General features: G+C 44.7%; 1 protein-coding gene across 1 annotated transcript in view; it reads right to left on the reverse strand.

The window, feature by feature from the left end:
• The window catches only part of LOC137075086 (activin receptor type-1C), a 147115-nt gene that overhangs the window by 48039 nt on the left and 81753 nt on the right, over window positions 1–17323 (reverse strand). Inside the window, exon 3 of the mRNA XM_067443278.1 lies at window positions 2254–2496. Within this exon, the coding sequence (XP_067299379.1) occupies window positions 2254–2496 (243 nt within the window). The remainder of the gene's footprint in view (window positions 1–2253; window positions 2497–17323) is intronic.

The following is a 17323-nucleotide window of genomic DNA, read 5'->3' on the forward strand; positions in this document are numbered from 1 at the left end:
GGAGTGCCCCTAGAACAAGTGTCCAGGCATGCTGTTGTCTCTCTGGTCTCAGGGAGAAATATGTTGCAGTGGCAGATACCACAGACATTCAAAAATTTGCAGCCCGAAGAAACACGGTTCACCCGCGCTCATTGGCGCTCAGTGTTCTGATTTACTTAGCTCATAATTATTGTTTGGTGGAGGCAATCCAGAATTAGAGTTGGTGAAACTATAATCAGACACCCCCCTCCCCCTTTAAAAAAATTATTTGAATCTGCACGATTCACACAAGTCACCCAAACTGACATGAAAAAAGCGGGAGGTGCCAAAAAGTGTGCTGTTTAAATCTCTGCAGTGCAGCAGTGTCCTGATGACGTTCCTGAGATGTGACACGTACAGCTGAAGACCAGATGGAGGGGATCGTTGCAGTACCATGCAGGAGCTAAACAAAGCTTTTCCAGGCACTTCTGTGTATATATACTGGGTCGGCGCAGAAATCCAAGTTGTTTTATGGCTATAATGCAAGATGGAGCAGTCATCCAGTTGAGACTCAACAGTTGAGAAGCGGAATATTTCAACATCATGCCGATGATGTTAGCCTGGTGCTATCAGCGCTAATCAATCGGCAATTTCAGACAGTGCCAGCTCACCAGTCAAGTTGAGCTAGGCCAACAGCAGTAACCATTTTCCTCTGGCACCAAAGGACACCAGTGACTCGACGGTCTAAATGTTGGCTCACCAGCAGCGGGACACAGATGATCAACTGGCACCGAAAGCGATGGTAGCAAGTAGGTTGCTATGCACCAGGTCAGAAAGTTATTGCAGTCTTAAAGAAATCCACTTTACTTGAGACCAATTGTACTATCCCCTAATCAATCAATCAACTTCAATCAAAATTTATATAGTGCTTTTACAATAATGATTGTAATACACTAACACAGCTTCACAGTGTTAAACAGGACAATATTACAGTCGTTCTGGAGAAAACGGTGATGTTATCAGCTTATTTTTATTTATCATATAGCGACAATGTTGGCAGATCAGTATTAAAGAATTAAATAAGACCTAATAAATAAATATTATTTGTATATTTAGTGAAAGGTCCCGTTCTTCGCGAATCCATCTTTCAAACTTTAGTCAGTGTGTAATGTTGCTGTTAGAGCATAAATAATACCTGTAAAATTATAAAGCTCAAAGTTCAATGCCAAGCGAGATATTTTATTTAACAGAAGTTCCCTTTCAAAGCCTACAGCGAACGGCCGGTTTGGACTACAGCAGGAAGTGCAGGGATGTAATGACGTCACTAGAACCGTTTGTTGACTAACCCTCCGCCCACAAGAAAATAGGGGCCGTGGTCTCGTTGCTCTCCCACGTGGAGAAGAGTGCACATTCAGGGCTTGCATTTCCCCGTTATGGTAAGAGGCGGGACCTTTCAGGCAAAGTGCACTAAGCTGCTGTCCAATCACAACACGGGAAGCGCTGGCCCAATCAGAACTCGTTACGTGTTTCTGAAAGCGGGACTTCATAGAACAAGGAAATCATCCGGCCGTTGTTAGTACAGAGGAAACAGCGCTGTACAGATAAATAAATTGTGTGAAAAATACTGTTTTTTTACACGCGAAACATGAACTCATGTTATATTGCACACTGTAAACATAATCAAAGCTACGAAAACACGCGACGAACGGGACCTTTAAATAACTTAGATCATAATTTTAGTCTCCCCAACTGAGCAAGCCAAGCCAAAGGCGACAGTGGCAAGGAACCAAAACTCCACCAGGGCATGATGGAGAAAAATAAACCTTGGGAGAAACCAGGCTCAGTCAGGGTACCAGTTCTCCTCTGGCCTATTAATACACAGTGTATGATTATTATTCTGGCAACCTTACAGGTCAGAAATCATATTAGATCGGAATAGTCTAATCAAAGTTAAGATGTGCTAAATTAATGTCAGAGGTGGAAAAGTGGCGAACAAACAACGGCAGCCTCTTCTCCGTCCTCTGTTACCATGGCAACCCACAAAATGTCTCCATTTGTGGAAGGAAAAAAGAAATTCAACAGGTTTGGAATCACATGAAGGTGAGTAAACAACAGAATAATTGTATTTTTTGAGTGAACTATTATTGTTGTATAACTGTTATTTTATCATATTCAAGAAAAACATACGATAACACTTTTGTGTGTGTGTGTGTGTGTGTGTGTGTGTGTGTGTGTGTGTGTGTGTGTGTGTGTGTGTGTGTGTGTGTGTGTGTGTGTGTGTGTGTGTGCTCTCACCTGAACCAGAGCCAGATGTGCTCATGTCATAGATGAGCTCTTTCAGGCATTTGTCAGGTGACACCAGAGTCTGGTCATCAAAGGGTTCCTCTGGATCCTGTTTGTGGGCTTTAATGTGTGTGCATCGCAGGTTTTGTACGGCACACATTCCCAGAACGACACCCACACACACCAGGCACGACGGCACAAGAATTACTGCTGCTAGTTCCAGTTGACTCCAACCAGACCCCTCAGGTGGCGGCTCTACACAACACACATACACATTGGTTTCAGCATATGAATGAGGACATTTAATGGAACTATTTTTTATACGTGATGAAAACTCAAAATCTGTGTTGATTGCAGTAGTTGATCAATCCCAGTCATTATCTAAAAAGGGAATTTTCACATGGGAATTTGATAGGAATTTGATAAGTCTGTAATAGGAATTCTGTAAAACAGAGTAGTTTGAAAAAGATAGAACACAAGCCAGACCAGACGTGTGAATGAATATGGACTTAGACTCAACAAACTGATTTTGCCATGTGGCTTGAAGTCACAAATCGTGGATCTCCTACACAAAATGGAGAAAATGTTGTCAATTTCCTTTAACAGAACTTTATAAACAGTGAGCAGGGAGCAGTGAGAGGTGCAGGAGCAGTGAGAGGTGCAGTGAGAGGTACAGGAGCAGTGATAGGTGCAGGAGCAGTGAGAGATGCAGTGAGAGGTACAGGAGCAGTGATAGGTGCAGGAGCAGTAAGAGATGCAGTGAGAGGTGCAGGAGCAGTGAGAGGTGCAGGAGCAGTGAGAGATGCAGTGAGAGGTGTAGGAGAAGTGAGAGATGCAGTGAGAGGTACAGGAGCAGTGAGAGGTGCAGAGAGAGGTGCTGGAGCAGTGAGAGATGCAGTGAGAGGTACAGGAGCAGTGAGAGGTACAGGAGCAGTGAGAGATGCAGTGAGAGGTGCAGGAGCAGTGAGAGATGCAGTGAGAGATACAGAAGCAGTGAGAGATGCAGTGAGAGATACAGAAGCAGTGAGAGATGCAGTGAGAGGTGCAGGAGCAGTGAGAGATGCAGTGAGAGGTGCAGGAGTAGTGAGAGATGCAGGGAGAGGTGCAGGAGCAGTGAGAGATGCAGTGAGAGGTGCAGGAGCAGTGAGAGATGCAGTGAGAGATACAGAAGCAGTGAGAGATGCAGTGAGAGGTGCAGGAGCAGTGAGAGATGCAGTGAGAGGTGCAGGAGTAGTGAGAGATGCAGGGAGAGGTGCAGGAGCAGTGAGAGATGCAGTGAGAGGTACAGGAGCAGTGAGAGGTGCAGTGAGAGGTGCAGGAGCAGTGAGAGATGCAGGGAGAGGTGCAGGAGCAGTGAGAGATGCAGGGAGAGGTACAGGAGCAGTGAGAGGTGCAGGAGTAGTGAGAGATGCAGGGAGAGGTACAGGAGCAGTGAGAGGTGCAGGAGCAGTGAGAGATGCAGTGAGAGGTGCAGGAGCAGTGAGATATACAGTGAGAGGTACAGGAGCAGTGAGAGATGCAGTGAGAGGTACAGGAGCAGTGAGAGGTGCAGTGAGAGGTGCAGGAGCAGTGAGAGATGCAGTGAGAGGTGCAGGAGCAGTGAGAGATGCAGTGAGAGGTGCAAGAGCAGTGAGAGATGCAGTGAGAGGTGCAGGAGCAGTGAAAGATGCAGTGAGAGATGCAGGGGCAGTGAGAGATGCAGTGATAGGTGCAGGAGCAGTGAGAGATGCAGGAGCAGTGAGAAATGCAGGAGCAGTGAGAGGTGAGAGATGCACAGTGAGAGGTGCAGGGTGGACATACCAAGTGGTTTTATCCCAGGTGCATCACCTTGGATAATATCAGATGTGATGTTGATGAAAACATATGGCCTAACCCTGAAGATCGCAGAGATTAGATACAGTAATTTTGCAATACTGTAAAACGTATTCTGTTCATACCGTGTTTCTACTGTACCTCCTGTAGTAAATAGTAAAGGGAAAAAACTATTTTGCTTTTTACTGTAATGCTTTTGAATGTGTACATTACTGTACATGTGGACATACAGTTCCCAACCAAGAAATTTAGTTTTTGCATGCAAAAAATGTTTTTGCATGCAAATACGTAATGTTAACAAAAGCCAGTATTTGGAAAACCGTTATACTTTGATTGACTGCATGTGCCTTGTGAAGTGAAAACAAGTGTTATTTCTATGACACAATAATTTCATTTTGAGTCAGATTTCCAGTGTTTTGGTGAAATTAGTGTGTGCAGAGAAATATGTGTTCTGTTTTGAAATGAAGAGTTAGTATATATTTAACAAAATGTGTTTTGGAGAAGTAAATTATCCATTTGGCCAATTGTGTTTTGTAGGTGTGAGTCTGTGTTAAGAGTTTAGAAAAATTATCTGAAGTATAGGTAAGTGCTTGCTAGCGATTGAAAAAAACAAAACTGTAAGGTATACATGAATGCATAGGTAAAAGTTCAACATAACCCAATGATGTTTGGATATGTTTACAGCTCAATAGGGTTTGGAAAGGGAATTATGCATGGGGAAAACAGATATTGTTCTAAACATGAACTTTAAACTATGCAAATTAACTTCATGTCAGAGAAGGGCCATACCACATTGACAGCATCAGCCAATCAAAACACAGGATCTGAAAGGTGCCAATTTGCAACTCCCTTCTTCTCAGGAGAGATTAAAAGGTGTAGGATTGAAAATAATCATTTGATATTTAAAATTGAACAAAGACATTTGGCATCCTATTTTCAACCCCTATTTCTCTTACCAGAAGGGCCATTTGGAATTCCTAAAGACAAAGAAATGGTGAAGGCATGTAGGCCAAATGTGTGTCACACCTTAAAGCTACACTGTTTGATATTTTCCCCCATCTAGCGGTGAAAAGGTATAGGACCATCCAGTGAATATTAGTTCCCTTTCGAAAGGGAACTCGAGCTGCGTCAGCTGACGCTATGGGGAACGCCTCCAGCGTGACCGGTGTCTGAGCTACTATCAAACCACAGCAATCCTATTGACCGGCGACAGCCTATGATGTCATCAAGGTGCGACCAGGAAGTATATAAGGGCGCCTTGCAAACATGACACCAGCATCTTCGTCTTCAGGGACTGTTTTTTGTCTGAATGCTTCAAATCAAAGGTAATCCAGATTCATTTATTTTCTGCCTGGGATTAAGAGCATGCACAGTCAAGCTCTTGTGGAGTCATTTGTTCGATTGTGTGTAATGTGAGCGAAGTTTTCAATCCGAGTCTAGCGCTCTTCCTGAGGGAAGAGCGTTTTTGCATCTGAGATTAGTGATGTGATCCCCGCTCACGCTGAGGCTGAGCGCGGATGCGCGTCACATTCCCTCGGATGGGGTCGCCGATCGCCGCGAGGGGATGTTTCCCTCCGGCGATCTAGCGACTGACGAGACTAATCACGAATGCTCGTAGGGATGGCTGGTGAGAAGGGAAATTAATTTCTCAGCCATCCTGACTGTGTATGCTGAGCCGATGGCTGTTATGAGCGCGCTGCATGCAGGCTGCGGCCGTCATGTGGGCGCATTAAAGGAGAGATCGCTCGTTTAAATGGAACGATCGATTTCTCCCCGGCCATAAAACCGTCGGCTCAGTTGAGCTTTTCCATTCCTTCCTGATCTCCTGACTGAGATCGTGAGGGTATGGAAGAACCCATATTCAGTGTATTCACGGACATCAGCGGGTGTTAAATGCTGATGTTTGGAGGATGGGTGGATATGGGTATGTGTTCTAGCTCCAACCCTGCCATCTGAGCTTCTTTCAACTATGTTTCAAGAGGTTTAGATGGCGGGGCATACACGGCAGCGGGTCAGCCTGGTGCTACTTTTACGCCGTGTCGGTGTTGCAAGTATACTGGGAAGACCTGCTGAGGGATCTCAATCAGGGAAAATACCCTGACCCGCGGCGCAGCTGTGCGCCATATCAGCGATAGCAGGGCCTGAGGGCCAGTGTCACAGAAGCGCGGGTGGTGGTGTCCGAGGACCCGCACACCGCTGAGATCCGGGTCCCAGGCAGGCGGGAGGCGTCACGGTATACGGACCAGTGACGGGGCCTGAGTGCCAACATCGCCTCTCATGCTCCCCGCGGTTAAGGGCGGGGCGCAGAGAGGCGGACTCCCACATAAGAGGAATAGTATCACAACGCTGTTGGCGTGAATGAAATATCTCTCCCTTAGGTGGGTGAGTTAAAAATTACATCTCATTTACTGCTCTTCTTCATTTTCTCCCCAGGCGCTTCTTACATCCGGCCCTGAGGGGGGCCATGACGATGATACTCTAGACCCCGCCTGGCTGGGCTGTGAGAAGTGCACCCTCAGGCGGTTGCGCTCCTAAACATGCATACTGTGAGTAAAACTTATGTGTGGATATCGTCGCGCAGGAGGCGAGCTGGTAAGTCCCCCTTGCGAGGGAAACATTTATTATTTATGTTGTGTGAGACTTCATGCTCCCCGCCAAGGGTTTGGGGATCACGGTATCGATGGAGGACACCATAGGGCCCTGTAGTTCCCCTGGCCGGTGGCTAGAACGATTTTTAAGATGCCGTTATGTGGTATGTCTAGAGCTAGCTTTGCTAGGAGAGAATAGCCGCCATTGTATGTACAGCTGTGCGAACAGTTTTTTTGCCTTCTCTCTGTGTGATGAAGCAGTATTGAGGCAACCGCTCATTCCTGTAGGAATGGGCTGTTGTTTTAGGTGAGTGTGCTCTCCTAGTCAAACAGGAAGCTCTTAGCCACCCCAGGGTAAAGCGGTCAACGTTGCCCCTCGTGGAATTTCATAGACGGGAGGGTGAGTTTAGGCTTACGCACGAACTACAGATTTATGTCTAGCCTCGCAGGGCTTGGACGGAGTATTATTGAGGTTGTTTCGCTCCCCCGAGCCGCGTATAATACTCTTATGTAGGCTGGCCCTCTCCGGGCCACTGCATCGGTTGGCCTAGGCTTTTGCGGGATGGGGGGCATTTCTTTCCAAAGAAGGAAAGTAATTATCGCCCGAGGCCCTCGGTTTGAATATTGCAGGGCATTTTCTTTCGCATCCCTAGTCAGCCTCCTCTTACATTAGAGTCGTCCGGCCAAGGCCCGCCCCCTTCTCTGCGTTTTGGGGTTTTTAGTAATGCAGGTTGGTGTGAAGCAGAATGAACAGCGACTTAGCCAGTGGTCGTGGGGCGGGGTTTGGTGTCCCACGCTTGTACGCAGGTGGGCTAGTTTTGCGAAAACCCCGCTTTCCAGAGCTTGTTGTGGCTGCCACCTTCTGGCGGCCCCTGGCCCCATCCTGGAGGATGTTGGGCCGGTGGGTAGCATATTTGTGAATATTTGTTGCCCTCTGCTCTGTGTCTTCTGCTCCACCTTTTAGGGCTCGGGTTGAGCTGTACTCGCAACCTGCGTACTTCGTAATGGTTCGGTCGGATGCTCCCCTGGAAGCCGAAGCATTGCCATGGCTGACGCCCTAGCGTGAACGGTAGGCCGCTGCATGAAGGAAGAGCGGCTGCCCTGACGCAGGTGACGTAAGTTGTACTCCCCTCGCTTTGAGGGTCTAGGTACTTTCTGCTGAGTACACTGCTTTTGGCAATGTGTTTAGGCTATGTCTGTAGGCACTGCCGGATGGGACTGCGTCATCGCATGGAGGACCCCGTGAGCCTCCGGGATGAAGCCAGCCCCGGGAGGGGCATGGGCTACCAGCTGGCTGTGAGCAGCCAGCTTGGGCAGTCCTGGCAGTGGACTCTGAGCAGGAGGCCTCAGCAGGCCTCCTTGCGGGTGAGTCGCGACATCGGGCCAATGTGCGCCTGGGAGGAATATCCCCGACGATGTCGGCTTCAGCAGTACCTCGTCGACAAGCAGGACCATCATGGCCTCCCTGGGGTGATTCCCCAGGTGGTAACTGGATGTCTAGGTCTTCGTCAGCCAAGCAGACAGCCACTGTCAGCCCGACTTGGAGCGGCCAGCATTCATCCGACCTGCCAGCGAGCATTCGTCGCTGGCATGGCTACAAGCCCAGTTAGTAGGCCTCCCTAGGCCTCCCTGAGGGCCTGCTGGGGTCCAGCAGGCCTTGCCGGGCTTCCCTTGAGGGGGTATTCCCGTGCTTCAGGTGTTAGACGGCAGGTAGTAGGCCTCACCAGGCCTCCCTGAGGGCCTGCTGTGGTAGCAGTAAGCCTCGTCTGGCTTCCCCCAAGGGGTCGTTCCTGGGCTTCAGTCACTGGATGATAGGTAGTAGGCCTCGCGGGTCCTCCCTGAGGGCCTGCTGGGATGCAGCAGGCCTCATCTGGCTTCCCCTGAGGGGGTACTCCAGGGAACTAGCGCTGGATAACAGTTCCTGGGCTCCAGTCACCAGATGGCAGGTAGCAGGCCTCACCAGGCCTCCCGGAGGGCCTGCTGGGTTGCAGCAGGCCTCATCTGGCTTCCCCTGAGGGGGTGGTCCAGGGCCTCGGCCACTGGGTGACAGGGATTAGGCCTCACTAGGCCTCCCGGAGGGTGAGCCCCGGTTCCCGGTTCCTATGACAGTGAGCATGGTTGCTAGCCAGGGCGGCTAGCATGATCTGCTATCAGGTAGCAGGTCTCACCAGGCCTCCCTGAGGTCGTTCCCTGGTCTCAGTGCCGGCTACGAGTAGCCTGGCAAGTAGTAGGCCCTGCGGGGCCTCCCAGGGGAAATGAGTTCCTTGGACGGAGACACATAACTGGCTCAAGCTGACAGCTAGTGGTTCCTGCCATCAGGCTTCGGTCCTAGCCGGCAGCACCTGATGGCGGGCGCATACTCTAGCACGACGAGTTTACACTGCTGCTATGCGGTCCTTACAGGACAGGGACTTGCATAGGTTGCCTACAGCATGGTACCTACCAGGCAGGCTTAAGAGCTCCCCTCTTAGGAGGGTTGTCTGTGAGCTTACGGCCGCCTGGGCCTGGTCAGTTGGTCGTAGGCCCCTCGGGGCCTCCCTGTGAGATCAGCCTGTAGGCCTTCTCAGGCCTCCTGAGCACCCCTGTAATGTATGTGCTCGGTAGATCCTAGGATCGAGCAGCTGACTCCCCTCGCTAGCAAGGGTGGGAAAGCACTACGCTGAGCGCTGTTCTCCAGGATAGCCCGTCTCTGAGTTCCGGCCTGAGGCGGACACTGCCAGTTCGCAGTCCCTCAGCTTGATGCCTCTCCAGAGGCGAGTTTCCAGAGGCTCTGTTGTTAACAGACTGGGCTGGCAGACGGAAGCGTCCCGCATAGTGACGCCAGGTCAAGCCTCCCTGGTGGCATTCGGTGAAGTTCTTCCCGAATAGTGACTGGCTGGGGCGCCCTCGGGTCCCCTAGCCACATTCCCTTAAAGGAACCCCTTCTGTTGAACAGGTTGGTTCCAGGCCTTTGAGCGGCCGGGGTAGGGTACATGAAGGTGCCCCGAGGCCACAGCTCGGGCTATGACCGTAGGGAATGCTGTCACTGACAGCCTAATGTGACCAGAGGGGGAGTGGTTCAGGCATTTCAGTTGAATTTGCTTGTCCTGACAGTTGTCACTGCCAGTAGGCATGCACTCCCCTCGGCATGGCGGCGTGGGTATATCGTTCCCCATAGCGTCAGCTGACACAGCTCGAGTTCCCTTTCGAAAGGGAACGTCCCTGGTTACGAATGTAACCTTAGTTCCCTGAGAACAGGGAACGAGACGCTGCGTCACTTTTGCCATGCCTCGGGGCCTGCCTGCGAACAGTCCCTTCAGACGAAGAAGCTGGTGTCATGTTTGCAAGGCGCCCTTATATACTTCCTGGTCGCACCTTGATGACATCATAGGCTGTCGCCGGTCAATAGGATTGCTGTGATTTGATAGTAGCTCAGACACCGGTCACGCTGGAGGCGTTCCCCATAGCGTCAGCTGACGCAGCGTCTCGTTCCCTGTTCTCAGGGAACTAAGGTTACATTCGTAACCAGGGACGTTTCTGTTCCTCTCAATTCTGATTTCGTTTAACTCCTACTATGTCCAATTTAGTCCAAGATTACCATGGTCTCCAGTTCGACCTCATCCATGAGTGTTGCTTCAAGTAATGAGGTTACTTTAGAAAACTAAACTAACTCTGGCTCTTCCTTTCAGTAGGGCTTCTTTGCTCTGACTCTTTCTCTTTTCTCTTTTCTCTCTCTAAATCCTCTCTCTCTCTCCCCTTCTCTCACTTTCTATCCCTGAGTTAACATTCATGCTGGGTACAATTAATGTTATACGTTTTTTATAATTTCATACATTTACTTTGTAACTTTTTTAAGTGTAACTATAACCAGATGTTGTCATTAAATTATTTCAATTACAAATGATTTGCTTAGTTAAGTTGGCTTGGGAGAGATAAAACTAACTGGAATAATATTTATTCTTCTTACTAAAACCGTTAACTGTATCTAGTCAAGTCAAGTCAACTTTATTTATATAGTGCTTTTACAATTGCGATTGTTTCAAAGCAGCTTCACAATGTTAAACAGGAAAATATTGCAACAAATTTTGATTCGGCTGTACAGTCGTTCTGGAAAAAACGGTGATGTTATCATCTCATTGCAATTTATCATATAGCGGTAATGTGGGCAGATCAGTGTCTGGATTGGATGGAGGACCTGCGCCCAGACATGACCAACGCATTCTGGAGTGTCTGCTGAGACTGTGTCATTTGGTGTCTCCTCTGAATTTGCCTCACCGGCCCGTCATGCTCAATAAACCCGTCTCCGGCGTGACCACTCTGATCTTTTAAATATTCATATTCTTGTGGAATCCTTGTGGAATCATCCACGATGTTCCATCCTCAATAAAACCATCTCTTGCATGATACCCAGTAATTTTGAATTTTCCGATCTAATATGATTTCTGTCCTGTAAGGTTGCCAGAAAAATAATCTAACACGGTTTGAGGAGATCTGGCACTCCTAAAACTGGATTCTCCCGAGGTTTATTTTTCTCCATCATGCCCTGATGGAGTTTTGGTCGCCTTTGGCTTGCTCAGTTGGGGACATTAAAATTATGATCTAAGTTATTCAACTAAATATGCAAATAAAATTAATCAATTAGGTCTTATTTAATTCTATAAACTATAATACTGACCTGCCAACAGTGTCGCTATATATGATAAATAAAATAAGCTGATAACTTATTAAGAAAGACTGTTCAGCCAAATCAAAATTTGTTGCAATATTGTCCTGTTTAATACTGTGAAGCTGCTTTGAAACAACCGTCATTGTAAAAGCACTATATAAATAAGGTTGTTTGTTTGATTGATTGATTGATTGATCGATCGATCGATCGATCGATCGATCGACTGATTGATTGATTGATTGATTGATTGATTGATTGATTGATTGATTGATTGATTGATTGATTGATTGATAAAGTAGATACAGTTAATTTAGTAATTAATTTTATTTGGATATTTAGTTGAAAACTTTAGTTGAAATTTTTGTGTCCCCAACTGAGCAAGCCAATCTATTCCTAGTGCTTTAAAGCTGCAACCACCAAATTCGGATTAGACTTTCAGACTGTTCTGAAGTTAGCTGCTATATCTTTTCAGACTGACAGGCACGAAATGTAGATTGAGGGCAGGAAGCGATTTTCGTCACATTCAGTGGACAAACACTGATGCTGTATTCTTTTTTAAAATATTTATTTCAACAAATTACAACCAAAATAATAATATGTTTATTTTTTATAGCGCCTGGAGTACAAGAGTACAATCAATCACAATCAAAAGACAGTCATCCTGTTCATAATAGCAAATAAAAAGCAGGTGTACAACACACAACTCCAGATAGACAACAACAACAAAGAAGTTATACAATCAAAGAGAACAATTAACAGCAAGTCATGTAGCATAACACAAAGAGGTGTGAGATCACTTAAAGGCAGAGGCGGAGCGAGAAAGATAATTAATTACTGCCCAGAGAAAATAGTTTAGTTTTAAGTTGTGATTTAAACATCTGTAGAGTAGGTGCATTTTGAATAGTCGATGGCAACTTATTCAAAATCATGGAAGCTTGTGAATAGTTTTGAAGTGGCTTTGGGCAAGTTTTGTTAATTCACAAGTCAAGCGAGAATCATACTCAAAAAATGTAATGTTAATGAAACCAAACAAAATACAGAACTTTCAAAAGCAATGTGATTATTTTACGGTGTGAGTTCATATGGCAATTCTCAATGAAGCAGAAAATCAAAACAACCTAAACTTATTAGCAGAAAGGCAGCGCGATATAAACAAACAAGACCAGAGCTCAACACGCCGTAATGGCAGCTTCACATTCTCTATATCAAGTCTTCAAATTCAGTAGAAAAATCTGTCCTCTTTATAACATAAGGATCACGTCCAACATATGTTGTGATTTTCTTTAAATAGCTTTCTAATCCAGCATATTACGGACTTTCCTCAAGCTCATCCATTCTATTTTTCACTTCCTGCCCTCCATCTAAATTTTGCACGTCTTCAGAACGACGTGATTGCAAACAAGTTATTAGACTCCATTAACGGCCATTCTATGAACTATTTCTAGTCAACTGACACTTACTTACCTTCCATTCTATTGATATTTCTAATCTATCTATCACTGTGTGTGCGTGTGCGTGTGTGTATGTGCAGCCTGGTAATCCCTACGTTATGGGGAAAAAATGTCCCCACAAAGATGGCAATATCTGAAATCCTTGCCTTGTGGGGACATTTTTGGGTCCCCATGAGGAAAATATCTTATAACACACAGAAGGAGGTTTTTTGAGAAAGTAAAAATGCAGAATGTTTCCTGTGATGGGTAGGTTTAGGGGCTGGGGCAGTGTAGGGGGATAGGATGTACAGTTTTTACAGTATGAAATCCATTACGCCTATGGAAAGTCCCCATAAAACATGGAAACACGGCATGTGTGTGTGTGTGTGTGTGTGTGTGTGTGTGTGTGTGTGTGTGTGTGTGTGTGTGTGTGTGTGTGTGTGTGTGTGTGTGTGTGTGTGTGTGTGTGTGTGTGTGTGTGTGTGTGTGTGTGTGTGTGTGTGTGTGTGTGTGTGTGTGTGTGTGTGTCTTTATAAGAATATTACAGTTTATTTCAGTTGCTAACAAGCGTTTGGCCAATCAGTTGTCACATTTTCAAAACTCTTAACACAATTAGCACAGCATCAGTCTTTTGTGGCCATACCATTCACACATTTCATGTCGTTTTCACACAATATGCAGTTAGTGAACACATTTCCACAATGCTTACATTTTCTTAACAGACAAGCTATACCTCCCAACAAAAGTATGGATTGTTTTTGTTGTATTAACAAATGCTAACACACAACATCCCACAATAGAAAAAACAATATTCCAAACCTTAGATACAGTATAAAAAACCCCACTTCAGCAATGCTATCAGTTCAAAAATAATATATCTCAGCTGATAATAATTCTATTCTCACATGACATGTCAATATGTCAATAAGGTCATACAGTAATGCATATGTTGAATGTTTTGTCCCTCTAAAGAATACAACGTCTTCTACCCTCTGGGAGAAGAGGAAAGCTCCTCAATAATGATCAAGGGCTTGCCATTGTAGACATGGTTCTTGAAAATAACGCAATAAAACTGCAAGATATTCAAACTAGAATTGTGAAGGACCATGAGATTTTTGACAATATCGATAGCATTAGCCTCACAACCATAACGAGGGCATTATCCAAACACAGAGTGCGGATTAAGCAGCTCTACACTGTTCACTTTGAGAGGATCAGTGAGAGAGTCAAGGAGCCCTATTCACCTTTCCTCAATAGAGGAGTTATTTTCTGCATTAAGGTGGAAGGTTTATGACCATCAGCCACATGAACAGATGTCCCTACTTGAAGCCATAGATGCTGGCTGCAAGGACATCACAGTTCGTAATCGCCAAGTGTGAATCTGACATGCCAAGTGGTCTTATCCCAGGTGCATCGACTTGGATAATATCAGAAGTGATGTTGATGAAAACATGTGGCCTAACCCTGAAGATCGCAGAGATTAAACACAGTAATTTTGTGCTTATTTTTTTTTGTGTGTGTGTTGTTTTTTTTCTTCCAAATGTTCTTGTGTGTTTAATGGATATTTTGTTCACTGTAAGCAATACTGTAAAAAAATGTATGTTTTATCATACCGTGTATCTACTGTACTTCCTGTAGTAAACAGTAAAGAAAAAAAAAACTGATTTGTTTTTTACTAGAATTGCTTTTGAATGTGAACATTACTGTATAGGTGGACATACAGTTCCCAACCAAGAAATTTAGTGTAAAAATGGAGGATTGCATGTTTTGCATGCAAATACCTGTAAAATTGAAACATAAAAGTCTATGCAGTTTTTGTAATGTTAACAATAGCCAGAATTTTGAAACCTGGTGTACTTTGATTGACTGCATGTACCTTGTGAAGTGAAAACAAGTGTTATTCTTTGACAGAATAATTTCATTTTGTGCCAGATTTCCAGTGTTTTGGTGAAATTAGTATGTGCAGAGAAAGATGTGTTCTATTTTGAAATGAAGAGTATATATTTAACAAAATGTGTTTTTGAGAATAAAATTATCCATTTGACAAATTGTGTTTTGTAGGTGTGAGTCTGTGTTAAGAGTTTAGAAAAATTATCTGAAGTATGGGTAAGTGCTTGTTAGCGACTGAAAAAAACTGTATTGTAAAAATGTTTGTGACTAAAGTATTGCAACAGAAGGTTGTCAGGTTGTAATTTTATACATAAATTACTTTACATGGGCAATGGACTTAATTTATATAATATAATAAGAGCCTCTCACTCACATAAATGCATGCAAAATGCATTAACACACAATGAAATAGAAAATGTTATTAATACACAAGGTAAAACAGATACTGAATAGAGAAGGGAAACTTCACACGAAACATAAGAAAATGGGGGGGGGGGGGATAAAACACTCAATCGTACTTATCACACTTTCATATCTACCAGGGCATTCCATCATACATCATACATCATCAACAAGTCAAGGTCAGCACAGATTTGGCAGAACTTGCTGCAGAAGTCTGGGTGGACATCTTCACTAATAATTAAAAAAAATTCTCCTCCTTCTTGGCCTTGTTATACTGGGTAAACCCAGATCAATCTGTCAGCGATTTGATTGCGCTCTATGGTTAATGGATATCTGACTAGCTAAAAATGTCTTGCTGTTATCAGAAATCATGGACAAAACTTTAACATATATGTAACTGTCATCATTACTTACAGGCGTATGCCTACACTAAATTATGAATCTATCACGAATATAGTATTAATCAATATAGAATTACATATACATGATAAAAGCAACCACGGTCAACTTTCAACCACCTACTGCGGGTGTCATTTCACAAATATGCTGGTTAAACTGACACAATCCACCGTGCTATTTGCGGTTGCCAGATAAAACTCTATAGGTCAAAAAAGAAGCCATCTCAACATGAAGTGCAGGCATTTTGTCTCTGCCAAGGCTCATTTAAAATGGACTGTGGCAAAGTGGAAATCTGTTCTGTTGTCAGACTAATCAAAATGTAAAGTTCTTTTTTAAATACTGGGACGCCATGTCATCCGGGCTAAAGAGAACAAGAACAACCCAAGTTCTTATCAGCGCTTATTTCAGAAGCCTGCATCTCCTATGGTATGGGGTTGCATGAGTGCGTGTGGCATGAGCAGTTTACACATCTGGAAAGGCACCATCAATGCTGAAATGTATATCCAAGTTCTAGAACAGCATATGCTCCCATCCAGACCTAGTCTCGTTCAGGGAAGACCTTGCATTTTCCAACATGACAATGCCAGACCACATAATGCATCAATTAAAACATCATGGATCCGGGTACTGAAAAGGCCAGCTTGCAGTCCAGATCTTTCACCCATAGAAAATATTTGGTGCATCATAAAGAGGAAGATGTGACAAAGAAGTCCTAAGACAGTTGAGTAACTAGAAGCCTGTATTAGACAAGAATGTTGACAACAACATTTCAATTCCTAATCTTGTCTCCTCAGTCCCCAGACGTTTGCAGACTGTTATAAAAAGAAGAGGGGATGACAGTGGTAAACATGGCCTTGTCACAACATTGTTGATGCCATGAAATTTAAAATCTACTTATTTTTCCCTTAAAAGTATACATTTTCTCAGTTTAAACATTTGATGTGTCATCTATGTTGTGTGAATAAAATACTGTAATCTGAAACTTCCACATCATTGCAATCTGTTTTTATTTTCAAATTTGTACAGTGTCCCAACTTTTTTGGAATTGGGTTTGTATTTTGCTAATGTAACTGTGCTTATTTCCATCATTGATATAAGCTGAAGTGGGTGGTTATAGACGAGAAATGAACAGTTTTCTACAATCTTGCTGATAACATTTCTTGAGTTGTTCAGCAACCCTGCAGCCTGACCACCATAGGCCGAAACCCGGGATCCCTTGCAGTGAATTCTCTGAAATTTACTTTGATCGGTCATCAGAATGAGGAATTTTTTTCACAGTTGATCTCATGAATAGATTAAAGCTGACCTTCTGACCAAGGAATGGGTAAGTCTTTTTCCATTGTTTAATGGTTTGATAGTCTCCATTTAAATGAATTGCAAGAAACAGAACTTAGGTTTTAAACAGCTTCAGTAGTCCCATTACTGTACAATCTGAGAATATTCAGATTATCTCTCTGGGATGGAAGGGAACATTTCTAATAATAGTGATGTATTGTTTGCTTTATGGAGTGAAAAGTTGAGCCTACCTTGTCCAAACTCAAGGAAGAGTAAAAAAGGAATTAAAAGTTACTGGTAAAACTAGGTTGCTGCTGGTTGAGGTGTTAGTGAGGCCAGCAGGGGGTGCTGCTTACCCTGTGGTCTGTGTGGGTCCTAACACCCCAGTATAATGATGGGGACACTATACTGTCAAAAGAGCACCATCCTTCGGATGAGAGGTCCTGACCCTCTGTGGTCAATAAAAATCCCAGGATGTCCTTCGATAAAGAGTAGGGGTGTAACCCCGGGATACTGGCCAAATTTGCCCATTGGCCTCTGTCCATCATGGCCTCCTAATCATCCCCCTATCCTGATTGGCTTCATCACTCTGTCTCCTCTCCACCAATCAGCTGGTGTGTGGTGGGCGTTCTGGCACAATA

This window comes from Pseudorasbora parva, chromosome 5 (assembly GCF_024679245.1).
Source record: "Pseudorasbora parva isolate DD20220531a chromosome 5, ASM2467924v1, whole genome shotgun sequence".
NCBI classification, from domain to species: Eukaryota; Metazoa; Chordata; class Actinopteri; order Cypriniformes; family Gobionidae; genus Pseudorasbora; species Pseudorasbora parva.